This window comes from Mustela erminea, chromosome 7, assembly GCF_009829155.1.
Source record: "Mustela erminea isolate mMusErm1 chromosome 7, mMusErm1.Pri, whole genome shotgun sequence".
NCBI lineage: Eukaryota > Metazoa > Chordata > Mammalia > Carnivora > Mustelidae > Mustela > Mustela erminea.
Genome location: NC_045620.1, coordinates 121,982,402 through 122,002,948, shown reverse-complemented (window position 1 = coordinate 122,002,948; position 20,547 = coordinate 121,982,402). Strand labels below are relative to the sequence as shown.

The 20,547-nt window shown below is 39.8% G+C and overlaps 1 protein-coding gene across 10 annotated transcripts in view; it reads right to left on the bottom strand.

Moving 5' to 3' along the window:
- Nucleotides 1–20,547, bottom strand: part of DTNB (dystrobrevin beta) — a 233,701-nt gene that overhangs the window by 174,659 nt on the left and 38,495 nt on the right. For all 10 annotated transcript variants that reach the window (XM_032353117.1, XM_032353118.1, XM_032353127.1 and 7 more), the window contains 2 exons: nt 15,671–15,884; nt 345–430 (listed from right to left, as the gene is read on the bottom strand). In XM_032353117.1, coding sequence (XP_032209008.1) covers nt 345–430; nt 15,671–15,884 — 300 coding nt within the window. The remainder of the gene's footprint in view (nt 1–344; nt 431–15,670; nt 15,885–20,547) is intronic.

Genomic DNA, 20,547 nt, shown 5'->3' with positions numbered 1-20,547 from the left:
AAATAATACATTATACGTTAATTAAAAGGAAAAAAAAAAAAGACAGAAAAAGAAAAGACTTTTTTAAGGTCAACATTACTGTTCTGAATCTCTTCAGTTTCATTGCTTTATCCCCCCACCCAAGAAAAAAACTAAACTTAACAAATTAATTCAACCAATTTTTCCATCTCAACAGTAGGTGGCATAATGTACATCCTCTGAGCCAGCTGCTACAAAGTGAACGATGTAGCACAAACAGAAAAGTTCAATATGGCATCATCCAAAATTCTGAAAACATTAACTTAAAACTGTTCAAAGATCCTGATTTGAAGATACAATTTTTCAAATAATAGGAAAGTACTTACATCTCAATTTGTCCAGCATTTTTCCACCACACATGGTTGCTAACATAGCTTTAACTGAAAATACGGTCAACTTGCCTCGGCCCTCACTGCAAAATAAATTATATTAGAGACAATTGCTATCTGGAACCACAAAAGCAATCAAAGGTATCACTAAATATCAAGCAATCAGTAAGCGGACTCTTGCCCTAATATGCTACAATATCACGGGGATTTTTAGAGACCTTGGGGTTTTTTTCCTTTGTAGAAATAAGCTCTCATGTATGTTAGGTAAATAGTGTAAAAACTACCTGAATTATTTGGAAAGGAGCTTTACAAACATTCTGCAAAGAAATTTCTCCTGGCTCTGTACACAGAGGCCAGATGGATGAACCAGAAGTAAATTTCGCCCATGAAATCCACAGCTGAGTTGTTTTAAGCGTTCAAAACTGAGGCATCACCTTGTTTGAATATTTCAGAAATGTGTCCTCCCACCATGATAACAACAGTTTATTGTTATGTACTAAAGCCACAGGGTGCACATGGCTATAAAGATTTTATATTACATTCATCTTTGTTTTTACTGTGACAGGTTTATGTGACACCATGTGTTTATCCTAAGAAGCTTGATATATCTGACTCGGATCCTCCCAGGCCACCACTGTGAGAAAGCGGAGGGGAAAGGATGGTAATATTAATTCTTTTTCAGTGGCTGGAAAGATGAAATGTGGAACATATATGAATTATCCAGAACAAGACTGCGCATCACCTGCAGAGCCAAGGCAAAGTCAGCAAGGCCCCCTGACCTAACACGTCACTGTGATGAACGTCCTCTGTCCATTCAGCACGCCCTGGTTTCACAGCAGGTGAAAACTTCACTAGCCAGGTTTTAAAGTCATCACATGCAAACGAACAACGGGCTTTTGTATTCACTTCATGAAGCATGTGCAAACAAAGTTTCACAGTAACATAGTTTCACAATAATGAGAATTGTACCGTCTTAGTTTTGAAAAGCAAGTGTCATCCTATCTATCTTTACCAATGTTCCCAATAGAGTGTCTTCCATTTTCCAAAACTTTTATACAGTAAGAGCACACCTGGAAGGCAAATGGTCCATGAGGCTGAAGGGTCATAGTGCAAAGATCTCCAGGAAATACTAATGTTTGTTACAGTCTGATTTTCACCCATTACACCTCACTAAGGTTATTCATAAGATAAAACAGGAATCCCTACAATGAGCAAAAATTAGGATGGGGTTTTTATTTTACCTTTTAAAGATCTTATTTTAAGTGATCTCCCCACACACAACGTGGGGTTCAAACTCACAACCCAGAGATCAAGAGTTGCATGCTCTACTGACTGAGTCAGCCAGGCACCCCAGGATGGGGTTTTTAAAATATACAGTTCTCTAGAAATACAGATACTGCTGCACATCTTATAGGGCACCTGCCAACAGAAGGACTACACCAAGTCAAATACCCATGGTGCTGTATAAGCAACATGAGTAGCTACAAAGAACACCAACTAGAAAAGGGAATGGATTTCTAAGATTCATACAGAACTTTAATGGTGGACATTTCTCTTTGGTCACCAACCATCTAAATGCCAAGTCTGTATTTAAGCATGCCCTATCTTCTGAGACCGATACACATCCCACCACCACAGTGTGAAGGAGGAAGAAAAGAAAACCTTGCCTGTCTGCCTTCCCATTTTCTTCAACACTAAGACATGAGCACATGCCACAAGCTCCACGAACAAGATGCACCCCCTTGAGACCACACAGAAAATGATTAGCTTTTAGAGGCTGGACCACCTGGCCACACCAGGAGGGCTTCCATCCAGCTTCCTGAGGCAGCAGAGATGGACTACCCCGGCAACACCACAGCCCAGTGGCCATGGCATTCAGAGCACAGGCAACAGTGTCTGCGCCCTGGAGAGGCAGCAGACACGTCTCTGTGAGACCCGTTTTGTGACACAATGGTGACGTATATTTTGCTTGGCAGTGTGGTCATCAAGCCCACTTTTCCAACCTTCTCAGGGAGTCTGCAGGTCACACAGATCCTTTTAACAGATTAGCCAGAGGTGGCTTCTATTGCCTACAGCTAAGAACCCTGATGGATGCGGTTTCTATCCTGAAGTAAAGCGGCCCAGAAAGATGAAGCAACAGAGAGAACATTCCTGAAGCCTAGAGTGTGAGGAGGCAAGCCTGATGACCAGCAGAGCAAGAACGAAGACGAAGTACACCAACAGTAGATGAAATCTTGATGCAGAGCGAAGGACATTTTTTAAGATAAACTTGCCCAAATATTTTTTTGTAGACACTGATTTTATGATGTGAGAAGATCCAGAAGAAAGTAAAAAACAGTCTTAGAAGAGGTTTCCATAAAATTCAGGCTACCAATGACCTCTGGGAGAAAGGAAAGGGGTGAAAGAAAGGAACACACCAGGGGCTCCCAGGTCTGACAGTACCCTGCCCCCACCCCCCACCGGAGTGCATACATGCGGCATGGGCTCCAAGGTGACATGCCATACTATGCTTCATTTTAGGCCTCCTTCTGTAGACATTTCCTAATTCCCAATAGAAACTGTTTAAAAAAAAGGGGAGACTGGGTGGCTCAGTGGGTTAAAGCCTCTGCCTTCGGCTCAGGTAATGATCCCACAGTCCTGGGATCAAGCCCTGCATCAGGCTCTCTGCTCAGCGGGAAGCCAGCTTCCCCCTCTCTCTCTCTGCCTATCTCTCTGCCTACTTGTGATCTCTCTCTGTCAAATAAATAAATAAAATCTTTAAAAAAAAAAAAAAGCTGCTTAAAAAATGAATCCTGGAAAGTGAAGGTTACCATCTACTGGACACAGCTAATGGTTTAAGGTGGAAAATGAAGGGAACCCCACAGGTTAAAAGACATTTAAGATACATAAATGGCATGCATAAAATTTTTCATAATAAAATGCATAAAAACAGCCATCAAAAGAAATGAACTCTTGCCTTTTGCGACGACGTGGATGGAACTAGAGGGTATTATGCTTAGTGAAATAAGTCAATCGGAGAAAGACAACTATCATATGATCTCCCTGATATGAGGAAGTGGAGATGCAACATGGGGGGTTTGAGGGGTAGAAAAAAGATTAAATGAAACAAGATGGGATCAGGAGGGAGACAAACCATAAGTGACTCTTAATGTCACAAAACAAACTGAGGGTTGCTGGGGGCGGGGGGGGGGGGTTGGTCAGGAGAGGGTGGTGGGGTTATGGACATTGGGGAGTGTATGTGCTACGGTGAGTGCTGTGAAGTGTGTAAACCTGCAATTCACAGACCTGTACCCCTGGGGATAAAAATACATTATATGTTTATTAAAAAATTTAATTAAAAATATAAAAAATAAAATGCATAAAAAGAACAAAAATATTAAAAATACCAAGACCCAGGCCCTATCCTTAAATGCCCATTGAAAGAAGATCGGCTATTTATGCTATCATAAAAAGAATGAAAAATAATAGTGAAAGATAAAGATTTAAATGCAAGATAGATTACTAAGTTAAAAAAAAAAAAAGGCAAAGCATGGAACAAAATGATTGCTCTTAACGCTATCTAGCATTCTGTGAAAAGGATGTTGAAAAAAATAACACTGGTTGTGTCCAGGATGGAAAGAAGGCAGCCAAAGGAAAGCAGGGCAGTGTTGGCACTTCTCACTTTTTAAGTATTAAATAGGTTTATGCTAGAAAAGATGGTTCTCAAATCAATAATCTTAAGAACATTAGAAAAAGAATAGCAAATTAAACCCAAAACAAGCAGAAGAAAAAATAAAATATGCTTAAGAGCAGAAATCAGTGAAATTAAAAACAGAAAAACAACAGAAAAATTAATGAAACCAAAAGTTGGTTCTTTGAATATATGAATAATACTGATAAATCTCTAGTCAGACTGACTAAGAAAAAGATACAAATTACCAATATCAGGAGAAAGAAAGGTTATCAACCATGCATTCAACAAACATGACAGAAATGAGGAAATGTTATAGAGTCCATAAATTTACAACTTAAGTGAACTGGACAGACACAAAACACTCCTTGAAAAACACCCACCGTTACAGCTCATGCAAGAACAAACAGGTAACCTCTATAGGCCCATATCCATCACAGAAACTAACTCGGTATTTTTAAGCTTTCCAAAACAGAAAGCTCCTCATGCAGAAAGCTATGCTGGTGAATTCTAAACACTTAAAGATGAAATAATTGCATTTCTATGCTAACTTTTTGAGAGATTAAAAAAAGAGAGAGAGAGTAGAAACAGTTTCCAAATCTTTTATGAGACCGCATTATTTTGATACCAAAAACACAATAATCCATTACGACAAAAGAAAACAAATAGGTACCCCTCACAAATGCGGACACAAAAATCCAGATGCCTAGATCCCACCCTGGGCTTGGTATTTTTAGAAAGTTTCTCATGTTATTTTGCTTTGCACCCAGAGCTGAGAACTACCAACACACAACTTTGAAGGCGGTACTAAGACTTTAGCTTTTATTTTGCAGGTATAAATCGCAGGACATAATAAGAGATGAAAGAATAAATCATGTTGTGATTGTATAACCCCTTCTAACTCCAAATCTCCTGCTTTTCCTTCAAAGACAAAAATGGTACCTATTCCTGCTGCGAAGAAGCACCTGATGCCATTCCTGCAAACAGGAGAGTGTGGCGGAGCCCAGCATTCTGGCAAGAGTCAGGGCAAACTCAACTCTTACTGAAGAGTTAACCCACAGTCCCCATTGATACATGCCACATGCTGGGCGTATTGGGTACTATGACACCTTTACTTCTGATAATTATTATAATAACACTTTTTTCCTAATCTTCAAAATGCTTTAGAAACATTAATATTTACAACACTTCTCATCCCTTCCTCAAATATTCTTTAACTCAGTCAAATGCAAATATTCATTTGGATATTGTTATCCTTCTCAATTGATCTGAATCAGCACTGGTATCCTTTTCCACTCATTAGTATTATTAATACTCTCGGGGCTTCTGGATGGCTCAGTAGTTAAGTGTCTGCCCTTGGCTCAGGTCACGATGCCTTGATGCTTGAAGCCCACGATGCTTGATCGATGGGAATCAAGCCCCATATTGGGCTCCCTGCTCAGCTGGGAAGCTGTTTCTCCCCCCTCCAACTCCCCCATACTTGCGTTCCCTCACTCTCTCTCTGTCATAAATAAATAAAATCTTAAAAAATGGTCTTTATGGTTGGTCTCAGATCAAGCAGTCCACAGGTGTATTAATGGAAGAGTGCATCACCCCTCAACTAATTCTTTTTTTTTTTTTTTAAGATTTTATTTATTTACTTGAGAGAGAGCCAGTGAGAGAGAGCATGAACGAGGAGAAGGTCAGAGAGAGAAGCAGACTCCCCATGGAGCTGGGAGCCCGATGCGGGACTCGATCCCGGGACTCCAGGATCATGACCTGAGCCAAAGGCAGTCGTCCAACCAACTGAGCCACCCAGGCGTCCCCACCCCTCAACTAATTCTTATCGGTAATGTGTGGTTCCTCAATTCATCATCTCTCAGATCTACTTTCCAACCACTTTTCCATTCACAAGAGCCACACAGCAATCTCCACACGTGACCTCCCACCCATCGCGCCATGAATCTTCTCTCTGCCTGCATGTATTTTTGGGGTATGCAAACATACGTGTGCTTAGCAGTGTATGTTTTATGGAGGGTGAGGGGCTATACATGCACATGTCAGTGGGTAACTCAACGAGATAAAGAGAATATACAGGCATATTAGGGTGTTTTAAGTAAGGAGAAAGGAGAGGCATTAAGATTAAGGATCATGAAGACCCAAAGACAGAAAGATCTGGGAATGATGTTTATTGAGCTCTTGTGCTCAAGAATCTGTCTAGACTTGTGATCTGTCTCTGTCAAAGAAATAAAATCTTTTAAAAAGAAAAAAAAAAAAAGAATCTGTCTAGAAGTACGTAACTGTGCACCCCCAAAATGAGGCAGTGGGTTCAGGTCTGAACGATAAACTCACCTTCCCCACTTACAAATGCTTGCCATCATTTACAACTTTAGGTTCAGAATTTCAGCCATCAGAAGATTTATTCACCTTTCTTTTTTTTCTTTTTTTTTTTTTTAAGATTTTATTTATTTGACAGACAGATCACAAGCAGGCAGACAGACAGGCAGAGAGAGAGGAGGAAGCAGGCTCCTTGCTGAGCAGGAAGTCTGATGTGGGGCTCGATCCCAGGACCCTGGGATCAGGACCTGAGCTGAAGGCAGAGGCTTTAACCCACTGAGCTACCCCAGTGCCCAGTTTATTCACCTTTCAAAAGGAAATATTGATATAAGCAAATTAATAAATGGTATAGTTAAAGAAATTCTAAGTACTTATTAAAGATACTTACATAAAATCTAATCACCTAATAAAATTAGTGAGGGGTCCTCTCAGAATTCTTCCTGAAATCACATTATTTATATTTTTCTCTTCAAATAGAAAAAGTTTTAGCTCCTTCCTCTCAACTGTTTGCTTTGTAGGACACACGTCAGCATTTTTCCCTTTGCTCTGAATGCTTTTCTTGGCACTGAGGCTTCTCTCTCGACTTTAAGCCTGAATAAAACTTCCCATAGCTGCCCCCAGAGAAAGCAAAGGGAAAGTGTCCCTTTTACTGTGTTTTCCTACTGTTGCATTAGCACTCCTGCATTCTTGCTCTGCAATTAGAGGCGGTAGAGAAGGACTACAGCCACTTAGCAGCCTAATACCCTGTGATTACATCCTTTATCTAATTGATTCTTCTTGGAAAAACTCATTCTCAATCCTTCCCACCAGACATCTGAATTTAATCTGTATATACTAGTCAAGTTACATTTACAACTGAAGAGTTAACTGCCCCTGGCCGTGGCATGTATAACCTCACCAACATCTGTGTTTTCAGTCCTTTCAATGTAAAGTCCAAGTTCATCCCAGAATCAGTTCTCTGCAAACAGAATGCAGAAAAGATATTTAACCAGGTTTTATCACCAAAAAAAAAAAAAAAAAAAAAAAAGTGGCTCAACTTAAAATCTGGCCTATGATAGCTGCAGAGTTGATTAGTAGGTCAATATTTAATAAGTAACACAACAGTGAATATTAACCCTTACATAAAGATACTAAAATGAAAGGACAAACAGGTAGTATTTGTGGAGGATGATGGGAGAGAGGAAACTTGTTATTTTAACCCCACCCAAGCGGTCTCTCCAGGGAGCACCCTCCCTCAAAAAGAAACATCATGCTTCTCTTTCTCAGACCTCCCTGCATGATTCACTTCTATAGACCTATCATTTTACAGTCTGACAATAAACCATGCACATGACTTCTAAAAAGAGTTCTTCTTATCCAATACTGAGAAAACACCATGATTAGCTCTGTGCCAAGCTAAGCAGACAGTGAGTCACCCTGAATAAACACTGCTGTGTTTTAACATGCAAGTACCTTCAGAACCTCTACAGTCCTCACCTGTGCCCTCTGGACGGGCCTTTGCTCATTTCAGTTTCATGAAGTCTCAAATTCTGCCTATTTTTTTAAATATTTGAGTTAACCTGATCTGGACGGTGTTTACAGCTTTGCACAATCGAATAAGAACTTGCTATTTAAATTAATGCTTTTGAAAACAAGACTAGGGAAGCATTTTTTACTTAAGAAAACAAGTTGTTTCTACATCTTTAACAAACAACTGTGGATGCTGCCAACCATAAATTAGTACTTCCTGCACAAAAAGGGACTTCTACTTTAGAAACACTGTTACCAGTCCAATTATCACATGTAGTTAAAAGTAATAAGAGCATTTCTCTTTGATGCTCAGAAACTCATATTTTTCCAATTAATCTTAATTTACAACGCTTCACAGTGAATGGATTATGCAATAATCAACTGCAAATCAAGCATCCATTTGGCAAATGTCAAACAGCTTAATCAAGTAAAATCAACTTAGAATATTATTCAATTTTATCACAATCAGAGTGCCTGCTAATTTTCATTTCGACCTTACAAATACTTATTAAGAATTTAGCGTTGTGTTTATTGAGGAATCAAAGAAACATAAGGTAGAATCTCCGCTCTAAGGGCTTTCGATCTTATTTCTATACTTATGAAGCAGTTCAGAGCATTTTATAATTTAAGGTCAAAATAATGATACAGATGAATGCTGTATGTCATCTAAGGAATGAAAATGGGGTTGGTGATTTTAAGGCTACACAGTAGGTAAAAACTCGAGCGGGGTGGGGGTTGGCTGTGTGTGTATGCTTAGAGGGAGAAATGAGTATGTCATGTTGGAAAAATTGGGAAAAGTGCCTCAAGTAGCTTATTTACAGCTTGGTATGAGCAGGGAATTAAGGACTGATGCCATTAGCAGTGAGGAGTAGGAATCTCATTCAAAAACCACAGGGAGCTTTGCAAGGTTCTTGAGGTGGGAAGTTACGTGATGAAAATAGTGTCTTATTCAGATTATTTGGGAGGTACCGAATGGACTAGAGAAGTCTCTGTTACTACCTCTCTCCTCACTTTGAGAGAGAAACAAAGGCAAGGAAAAAGTCACACTCAGAAAAAGTGTGCCCTTTCTTGCCTTTTCTTAAAAAAAAATAAAGTGTTAAAAGGAAACAGTAAGATAAGGCCAAAATAATAAGCAAAAAGAATTTTTTTCTCTGAAATAGTAACTAATGGTGAAGCCCTTTTGCAGGTCTGCAATCCTGAAATCAAGAAGATTCTTTGAAAATTAGCATGAATGCCTGACTTCTCTTGAAAGAAAAACTACAAAATAAAGAGTCAGTGATGGGAAGAGTAATAAGTGAACTTCAAGTTCACTCAGTTTGGGTCCCTGAATAATCCTGCCACCCAGTCCTGGGACTACGGTGGTGACAGGACAAGACACCACAGGACAGCCACACAGCGGCATAGGGGATGCGAGTAGGCAGGGGCCTGCCCTCCTCCTCCTCCACCCCGGTGGCTGTTTCTCTCCATTTTACACTAGTTTTCCCCTTAGGACTTCACCTTTTTATTTATTTTTTTTTAAGATTTTATTTATTTATTTGACAGACAGAGATCACAAGCAGGCAGAGAAGCAGGCAGAGAGAGGAGGAAGCAGGCTCCCCGCCGAGCAGAGAGCCCAATGCGGGGCTCGATCCCAGGACCCTGGGATCATGACCTGAGCCGAAGGTAGAGGCTTTAACCCACTGAGCTACCCAGGCGCCCCAGGACTTCACCTTTTTAAAACATCCAAACCCGTACACCTCATTCCCCATCAGCCCCTGGAAATTTCCTAAAAATGCTGCACTTCCATCCTCGTAAGAGCGAGATGTGCTGCTGCTGTGGGCGTCCATCTCTTTCCTCTCAGCCCGACTCTCTCCTACTGTACTTGACCACGAGCAGAGATAAGAGCAAACACTGTACATAAATACAGGAAGTATTTGTGCCTCCCAGGATATTATAGTTTTGTTTAAAAATCACTAATGAGGAAGACTGTTACCTAATATTTTTTCTTTAGCAACGTCCATTCCACAATATGCTAGCTGGGTATATTCAGAATTTAAGGAGTACAATTACTTATTTAAAATGAAATTGTTGGGGCGCCTGGGTGGCTCAGTGGGTTGAAGCCTCTGCCTTCAGATCGGGTCGTGGTCCCAGGGTCCTGGGATCGAGCCCCCAATTGGTGGGGGGGGGGGGTCTCTGCTCAGCAGGGAGACTGCTTCCTCCTCTCTCTGCCTGCCTCTCTGCCTACTTGTGATCTCTGTCTGTCAAATAAATAAAATCTTAAAAAAAAATGAAATTGTTTAGTTTTGCTTTTTGTATACAGTTTTCTTTTTAGCATCTAGTATTAAGAGAAACTTATGGAAATTTTAAATATACCCAAATTAAGTTGCTAAAGCAAGATTCAAAAATAGTTCTTAGCCGTATTTCCAAACTACACAGCAAATTTTTCCATATTGACCCATCCTAAATTATACACATAAAACTCTTTACACCAAAGAAGTCTTTAGATTGTTCTAAGTAGCAACAGCATTTTATACTAAGTGTTATTTTAGATGATAAACAATAACCTTGTGCCTTCCACTGACATATTCAACAATGATATATTTTGAAGATTTTATCCAAACCTAGTTTCATTAGATGTAAGATTTTTTATAGGTTTGTTCCATTTAAAGTCTAATTTCACTACATACCAAGCACTATTATTTCTTAGAGCAAAAACCTGGGGTGGGGGGAGGAATAGTATTATAAAACAGAATATGTGCACACTATGTGCACAGAATGTGTGCATTAGAATATTTGCACATGAAATAATGACACTTGAGTTTGTTTCAAAAGAAGCCAAGGAAAGGGGGTGGGGGGAGGGGAAGAGCCTGAGGACACAGATGAAATAAGATCAATGATGTACTGTAATTACCGAAGCTGAGTGACAGATGCCTTGAGTTTTATTATAATAGTCTTTCTATGTTTGTATATATTTGAAGTTTCTCATGAGGAAACATTTTAAGAGAGATACCTGGGTGGCACCGTCGGTTAAGCGCCTGACTCTTGAATTCATGTCAGGTCATAATCTCACGGTCATGAGATCAAGCCCTACACTGGGCTCTACACTGAGTGTGCAGCCTACTTACGATTCTCTGTCTCTCCCCCTGCCTGACCCCACCTTCCCCAAAAAAATAAAAATCAAAAAATAACTTAAAAAAGTAAACATTTTATGAAAGACATATACTAAGAAAAGTAAAAAGTTGAGCTACAAAGAGAAGATATGTACAGCACAGATAAGCAAGAAAGGGCTGCTACCTGGAGGCTCTAAGGAACCCCTATAACCACGACAGGAAGAAGAAACAACACACCAGAGTGGGCAAAAGACCACACAGGCACTTCACAGAAGTAATATATTTGGCCAAGGTACACACAAAGACATGCTCGAGAAGCAAGAAAATGCAAATCAAACAATAGTGAGATGTCACTTAGCAAAAACCGAAAAGTCTGACAACTGTAAGGCTTACAGAAACAATGTGGATCAAGAGGATCTCTCAGGCATGGGTACAGTTTGTTCAAATAATTTGACCCTGTCCTCTAAAGCTGAATCTCATGCACCTCCCCCACCAATGAGCAACTCCATTCCTTGGTTAGGACCAAGAGAGCAATTTTGAACACCTGTACGCATGTACCAGGACACACAAATGAGAACATGCCAGATCGTGTTGTTTCTCAGAACCAGAACCCAGAGAACACAGAATGTAGAGTAACACAACAGAGTGTTATGCAAATGTGAAAATAACTGAACTAGAGCTGCAGGCAGCTTGAACAAATCTGGAAAAGCTATTATCGCATAAAGAAAGTCAGGTCATAATACAGACAGCATGACTTTCTTTTTACAATTAGCAAAAATAATTACAATTAAACAATACTGTGCTAATGTCTATGTGGAAAAAACTGTTCTTTAAGAAGCAAGAACATGCTAACACAAAATCAGAATTCGGTTCACCTTGGTTACGTGTCGGTCAGTGGGATGGAACAAGAGAGACAGAGTAAGTTACTGCGCATGGTCAAGTTCCCAGGTTAGATAGTGCAGCTCACGATGTTTATTATTTCTAAGGACGGACGGGGGAAGAAAGCACAAGCCGAAAGATGGGTTAGAGGCCCCGCCAGCAGCTCAGGCAGAAGAGGTTGGGCTGGGCAGTAGTTGTGGGGCCGGAGAGATGCACCAGGAATCGAGATTCAAGACGTAGAAGTGACAGACCTTGGTAACCGGCATGGACGTGAGGAGGAAGGAGGAGGAAGAAGGCAGGGTCCTACTGAGTCTTACAGGTTTCAGATCTTGGGAGCCGGACGGAGAGCGGGGCCCATTTGACAGGAAAGGGAGCCACAGGTTGGTGACGCACTGCAAAGAGTTCCCAGGGGGACACGCGACCGTCTCCCTCACAGCCAGTCCGACCACGCCCACCGGGAGGCAACGAGCCATGAGGGCGAGAATTCAATCACCCTCTGCTCCAGAGACACAAACCCTGATCCGTTTGAGCTCAAAAGCGTAACGCCGACACACGCATGGCCCAAACGCGCGTTCCTGGAAGGAGACTCGGACGCCTCCGTCTGGTGTTGAGAGAAGCCGGCTCTCTCCGGTCCCTCGACGGGAAAGGGGAAGCGGGCATTTCCCAAGTAGCAAAAGGACTAAGCAGATAGAAGAGGGGGCCAAAACCACCTGCTACGAAGAGAAGAACCGAAGCCAGAGCTCTGACGCCGGCAAGACGGAGCGCTGGCCCGCCTCCGGGCCCCTCGGCGAGGGGAGCCCCTCTTCCGGTGGCCGCAGCAGCCCACGAGAGCAGGTTCCCTACCTTCGGCAAGAAAGACACCGACCCCACGCAGACGTCGGGTGGAACGGGGAGTCCGCGAATCACGAGCCCTGAACAATGAAATTGGCTCCAGGGGAGAAGGGTAAGGAGATTTCCTGTCCCTCATCCTGGGAATTTCAATATCCTTCTTTTTTTTCTTTTTTTTAAGATTTTATTTATTTATTTGACAGAGATCACAAGTGGGCAGGGAGGCAGGCAGAAAGAGAGGAGGAAGCAGGCTCCCCGCTGAGCAGAGAGCCTGATGCCCTCTCGATCCCAGGACCCTGAGATCATGACCTGAGCCAAAGGCAAAGGCTTTAACCCACTGAGCCACCCAGGCGCCCCCAATACCCTTCTTCTTAAAAAAAGAAGAAACGGGGGCACCTGGGTGGCTCAGTGGGTTAAAGCCTCTGCCTTCAGCTCATGTCATGATCCCAGGCTCCTGGGACGGAGCCCCACATCGGGCTCTCTGCTCTGCAGGGAGTCTGCTTCCTCCTCTTTTCTGCCTGCCTCCCTGCCCACTTGTGATCTCCGTCTGTCAAATAAATAAAATATTTTAAAAAAGAAGAAGAAGAAACAGTTGATCATAGCATCGCCTGTCATACCTTCGGACCAGACCACATGACTACCGATCCTGTCATTTTGGGGGCCCAGCAGGAAGGAAATGAGGCTACCCGATGTTTTGACTATTCTTCGTATCTTTTACTGAAGTCCTCCACAGAGAGGCTTATAGTATTGTTCTCTGTGTTTTTAGTTGTCAAATGTAAAATATTTTAAATCCTTGGCATTAAAATAAGTTAATTCCTAATGAAATACATACTTGAGGGAGAAAGTCTAGATCCTATTTGTTTCTCACTATAGTTTTATAGTCTTATAATCCATAATAACCAGGAAACAACCTAGCTAAAAATTTGACTGTGAATTTAGAGGTTAGGGGACTTAAGAATAATTAAATAATTGTTGCATTCAAACTTTAACTCAAGAATTATGAAATACAAAATCCCAAGAAGACTAATTAAAATTAATAACTAGATACTCTACATATCAAAGGGACTCACGAGCCTAATAGAGGCCAATGAATAGACTAATATTTGAAATGTTTCAAAACAAAATGCTATAATTTTCAAAAATAAAATTCCAATAACCAGATCCTTTCATTTTACCAGTACATGAAAGCCAATTTCAAATTACTGAAGAACAAATAAGATATTATCATATATGTAAGAGTTCGAGGTTAGCAATGATGTGAGGATTGATTCTGATGCCCGTGGCCAAAGTTTTCAATACAGTATGACATGAGAATTACCAAATTCACCACTGACATACTACTGTCCTTCCTCTTCTTAACTCACTCATCTTTTTTCAGTTTTGTTTTGTTTGTTTTGTTTTCCCCCTAATTTTCTATGGTGTGCTGCTCTACTGACCTTTCTTCATATAACTTACTGTTTGCTTATTCTTTTCCTTTGTCTCTATCTGGATGTGTCCAGGTGTCTGTGACCACGTCCCAGGACTCCTCTGCACCTTCGACTCCTAAGTTTGGTCTTCCTATTGTCTCTTACTCTCTCTTTGCTCTTCCTTCTCCTTCCTTCCTTAGCCATAGTATTTAACTTACTTGACATGAGCATGGAATCAAAGTTTATAATCTCTTTTAAATAGTAAGGTGACTTTTTTTTAAACAGTAAGATTTTTTTTACAGTAAGATGACTTTTATCTCTGATTTAGTAAAAAAAATTGTTTATTGGATTGATCTGTGTTGTACAACCCTGAAGTGATTTACTCAGTGAATTAGCGTCGTGATAAGGTGCTGCTTATTCACCACAGAATAACCATTTTTACTAAGGTCTTTGGATCAAAAGACTCATTCCTTGAACAGTATAAAATTAACCTTAGGGATTCACTAGTCTAAATTACTAAAAAACTGACATTCAAGTTCTGGAACTTATGTCTCATGTGGATTTTTGTTTTAGAATTTCAAATTTCCTGGGGTGCCTGGTTGGCTCAGTTGCTTAAGCATCTACCTTTGGTTCAGGTCATGATCTCAGGGTGCTGGGATCGAACCCTGCATCAGGCTCCCTACTCAGTGGGAAGCCTGCTTCTCCCTCTCATATTCCCCTTAACTTGTGTTCCCTCTCTCGCTGTGTCTCTGTCAGATAAATAAATAAAATCTTTAAATAAATAAATAAATAATAAAAATAAAAATGTGAATTTAGTGAGTGCCTACACTGTGATTTGGCTTTGACACCTGCAGACTTTTACAATTAATTCAGAGTCTTCAATATTATAAAGTGTAATGAAAAACATTTCACAAATGTATAAAATCAAAATAGTCTATAGAGAGAGAAAAAATGAAGCAGAAAGAATTCACCGATCCAAACTGGATGATCAACAATATAGCAGAAATCAAAAATCTAAACTCTTGCTTCCTGGAATATAAACATTACTTTGTAGCTCCGTCACTTATGATTTCTTTTTGTTTCTTATAACACCAACTTCATTCTCCATGAATACAAATACAGCAAATCATTTCTGTTTTAATTTGGAGTACATTCAAATAATTTTCATCCAGGGTTATAAGGTGTAAATACAATGTTCTGCACTGAAAAAAATTAAAATAGTATCCTAAACATAACAAGAAGAAAATAAGACTAGAGTCAAGGGGCATTTACTATTACAGAGAAAAGAAAGGTCAGTTTTAAGTTCCAACAGAAAGCCTCATAATCAAATTCACAGCTTAGCTATACTTCTCTGGCTAGAGAACAGCTACACTAAGGGACCTATAATTTGACCAAACAACATGTCTCAGTGTTGTGATTCTCCATAATTTTATAAAGCTTACTATGTGACATGCCCTAGGACAGTGAGTCACTCTGGCATTTAACCAGTCCTTAGAAGGAACTTATATGGAATAATTTTCCTTGTCACTGTGATTTTAAGTTGACAACCCTCAGCAAGGCAATCTGGAAGAAGCAGGACTAAGGGACAAACATTGTTAAAATGCAGGAAGCATGCCAAGCACTGGCCTGTCATATGCAGCAATCATAAAGTTGAGGAGGAGGCTGATGGACTGCTCCACGCTGATCTGGTGAGTGGAAGGAAGGCGCTTGTTCAGCTGGTAGTAGACAGAGGAGATGACGGTTTCGAGGCGGGACACACTGATCTCAGTGGTATGGTCCAGTGTATTAAGGCCATTGTCTCGGAAGGCTTCAATCATGTTCCAGATATCAACCAGGTGGACTAAAACAAAGAAAATGAACTATCAACAATTTAAAAGTTCTAATTCATCAGAAAGGTGTTAAGACCTTTTTGTTTATTTACATCTGACAGAGCAGTGAAGGGTGGCAGAGTAAGATCCAAAAATATGCCACTTTGGCCTAAGGATTATTTTGAGCTATTCTGACACCTGAAAAACAGCGTGTCAAGAAGTTCATGCCGAACTTCTTTTTTCTTCCTGAAAGCAGGAAATAAACTCCCAAGTGAAAGATGCCTTCCCTATTCCAAGGGGAAAGAAACATTCTTATTCCCAGAGACAGTGAATCGAGACCAAGAGAAATCTGTACAGATTTTATTAAAATAATCCTTATCTTCCTTGAGACTCCCCATATATTTTAGTTACTTTCCCACAGTTCTGCTCCTTCTTCCCTAGTAGATCAGCACTTAGGCCTCATCCCTCCTTCGGGTCTTCACTTTGCTATGGGGGCTCCCAGGCACATGTAAAATCTGTGTGCTCTTCTGCTAATCTGTCTTATAACAATTTCACTCTCAGAAACTCTAAGAAGGTAGAGGTAAGGTCTTGCCTCCCTTACAAAAGCTATACTGTCAAACATAACAGAACATCAGAGAGATAAATTCACAAGCTTAGTGGGAGCTATTAACACATTTCTCTTAGTAAGCGACAGAGCAAAGGTACAGAGTGCAGATGCAGACCATTCAACATTACAATCGGCGAAGAAGGTGTAATAGGCACTGCATGAAATCCTGCCCCCGGTGATTAGAGAATACGCTCTACTTTCAAGAACACAAACAGTGTGTGTGAAAATTGAACTTACTCTGAGTCATAAAGCTAATTTTGGCAAATGTCAAAGGATTCTAGTCATATCAACCGTGCTCTCTGATTAAAATGAGATTAAATTACAAATCATCAAAAAGACCACTTTTCAAATAAACCTTACATTCAGAAATGAAGAAACACACAGTACTAGGCAATGTCCTTAATCTGATTAGGGTATTTATAGAAAACTGTGGCAAACATTTGACTTAATAGTAGAATGTTGAAAGTCTTTCCTAATACTGTGAACAAGATAAGAAATACCCACTATCAAAGGTAAATTGGTATAGTAACTATGGAAAACAGTATGGAGATTCCTTAAAAAATTAAAAGTGAAACTACCATGCGAACCAGTAATTCCACTAGTGGGTATTTGCCTAAAAAAAATGAAGATATTAACTCGAAAAGATGTATGCACCTGTCTGCTTACTGCATTGTTCATTTACATTAGCCAAAATACGTAGCATCTAAGTGTCCATCAATAGACAAATGAGTAAAGAGGATGTGGTACGTATATAGGATGGAATAGTATTCAGCCATAAAAAATAATGAGATTTTACCATTTGCAACAACATGGATGGATGTAGAGGGTATTACGCTAAGTGGAGTAAGTCAGAGAAAGACAAACATCATATGATTCCACTTGTATGTTTACTTACATATAAAACAAAAGAACAAACAAAAATCAGAAACAGGTGCATAAATACAGAGAGCAAACTGGTGGTTGCCAGAGGGAGAGAGAGAGGGAGATGGACAAAATGGAAGAAGGGGAATGAGAGATATAGGCTTCTCATTAGGGAATAAATAAGTCATGGGAATACAAAGGAAAGCACAGGGAACACAGTCAATGGTACTGTACTACACTGTACAGGGACAGATGGTAGCTGCACCTGTGGTAGAATCACTATGCTGTATACGTGAAACAAATATAACACTGTGTATACTTCAACTTAAAAAAGAAAAGAAAGAAAGAAATGGGGCGCCTGGGTGGCTCAGTCAGTTAAGCAGCCGATTCTTGATTTCAGCTCAGGTCATGATCTCAGGGCCGTGAGATCAAGCACCATGTCAGGCTCTGTGCTCAGCAGCTCAGGAGTCTGCTTCAGATTCTCTCCCTGCCCCTCCCTCTGCCCCTCTGCATGCTCACACAATCATGCTCTCTCTCTCTAAAATAAATAAATACATCTTTTTTTTTTAAGGTTAAAAAAGAAAAAAAAAAAACAATGCCCACTATCATCATTTCTATTGTACTCTGGGTCCTAACCAATATAAACAAGCAGTAATTAGCCATGTGAGTTCAGAAATGAAGAAACTTAACTGTCATTATTCAGAAATGACAAAATTCTCCACATAGAAAATCGGATTCTCCAGATAAATTACTAAAATTGATATTTGAGTCTAGAATGATTTTAGATGCAAGTCAAGATATAAAAGTCACTGCATTTCCATTACTAACAGAAAGTGAAATTCTAAAATACTATTTGTAATAGTAGCATAAATCATCAAAGATTTAGTAATAAATCCAATGGAGGAAGTGCAACATCTCTACCAAAAGAAAAAAAATCTATAAATATAATTGGCAGAAATTAAAGACCTAAATAGAGAGATATACCATGTTCATAGGAGGTAATCTCAAACTGGAAATACGTTGGTTCTCCCCAACTTAACCTATAGATTCAGTGCAGTCCCAATAAAATGCCACAGGGCTCTCCATTAAAAGGATAAATTTTACTATATGTAAATTGTACTTAAAAAAAGAAAGATAGAAAAAAATCCCAGCAGTTGTTTCATTTTGTTTTTAGTAGAAACTAAGATTCAGATTTTAAAATGTATATAAAAATAAATGTAAAAGGCCAATTTAAAAAAGAAAAACAGAACAAAGTAGGAAGACTTGCTCTATCTGATATTAAGACTTACAAAGCAGGGCGCCTGGGTGGCTCAGTCAGTTAAGCATCTGACTCTTGATACTGGCTCAAGCCATGATCTCAGGGTTGGAATTGAGCCCTGAGGGGCACCTGGGTGGCTCAGTCCTTAAGTGTTTGCCTTTGGCTTGGGTCATGATCCCAGGGTTTTGGGATCCCTCTCCCACTCCCCCTGCTTCTGTTCCCTCTCTTGCTGTGTCCCCCTGTCAAATAAATCAATAAAATCTTTAAAAAAAAAAAAAAGGAATTGAGCCCTGAGTTGTGTTCCCTGCTTAGCACAGTCTGCTTAAGATTCTCTCTCTCCCTCTCTCTCTGCTCCAAGACCCCCACAATCTCACTCTCTCTCAAATAAATGAATACATCTTTTTTTTTAGATTTTATTTTTATTTATTTATTTGAGAGAGAGAGACACAGATAGTGACAGAGATAGCGAGAGAGAGCACAAATGGGGAGGAGAGGGAGAAGCAGGCTTCCTGCTGAGCAGGGGGCCCAATGTGGAGCTCGATCCCAGGACTCTGGGATCATGACCTGCGCTGAAGGCAGCTGCTTCACGACTGAACCATCCAGGCGCCCCATAAATGAATAAACCTTTAAAAAAAAAAAAAAGGGCGCCTGGGTGGCTCGGTGGGTTGGGCCGCTGCCTTCGGCTCAGGTCATGATCTCAGGGTCCTGGGATCGAGACCCGCATCGGGCTCTCTGCTCAGCGGGGAGCCTGCTTCCCTCTCTTTCTCTCTCTCTCTGCCTGCCTCTCCATCTACTTGTGATTTCTCTCTGTCAAATAAATAAACAAATAATCTTTTTAAAAATTAATTAATTTATTTATTTATTAAATAAAGACTTATTATAAAGCTATAACAGTGGCTATTGGTAGGATAGACAAACAGGCCAGTGGAAGACAAGAGTCCAAAAGCAGGTCCTCTCATATACAGAAACTGCTATGAACATTCTTTTATATTTCTCCTAATTTGTATGAGAAAGATTTTGGGGCAGTGAAGAAAAAGAATTTTTTTTTCAATAAACAGTGTAGAGACGATAGAACATGCATGTGGACAATACTGAAATTTTGCTCCTGCTTAAACTGTACACCCGCACACAAAAAATTTCCATCTGATTAAAGAATCATATGTAACAAAATAAAACTTCCAGAATAATGCATCTTTTACTGCACATTACTAATGCCAGTAGACTGGTTTCAGGCTCTCAACACTCCACACATAGACTACTATTTCCCAAAAATAATTACAGGAAGAATTATTAAAATTGTAGTTGTTCTGACAGTGGTTTTCAAACTTTTTTACCACAACCCACAGAAATATATTTAAATCAACACACACACACACATTTTTCTAGATACATAAAAAAAATACTTTTTCACAAAGTACTTTTAGACTTACCACATAATTTGTGTTCTGCTTTTTTTTTTTCTTTCTCTGTTTTTCTCTATTACATGTTTTAAAATCTGGCTACAGCTCTTCAAAATGATTTCATGAACCATTAATCAGTCACAACCCATAATTTGAAAAACAATGCTTTAGGAAACCAGAGACCTCAGTCTAGGACAGCATGGTAAACCCTCCAGAGAGAATTTTATGCTAAGGTTTTTGAATAACAGTTAAAGTAGGATGGAAGTATTTAGATATACAGAGACATGTTTGTAGTAAATGCCAAAAACCAGGACTAAAACTCAGGCTTTTCCAATTCTAAAGCTAATGTTCTTTCCATTATACAAAATAGTTCTTCATCAATACACACACACATGAGAAAAGTATAATTATTTTGTCATAAGTTAGTTTATCTTCATGGAAATTAAGAGAAAAAAGATTTTACACACACATGTATTTTATTTATTTTATAAGTAGTAATTCTCATAGTGATTATAGAAAAGGCTGATTCATGCTGTATTTATTTTAATCGAGAAAAATAACTTATTACG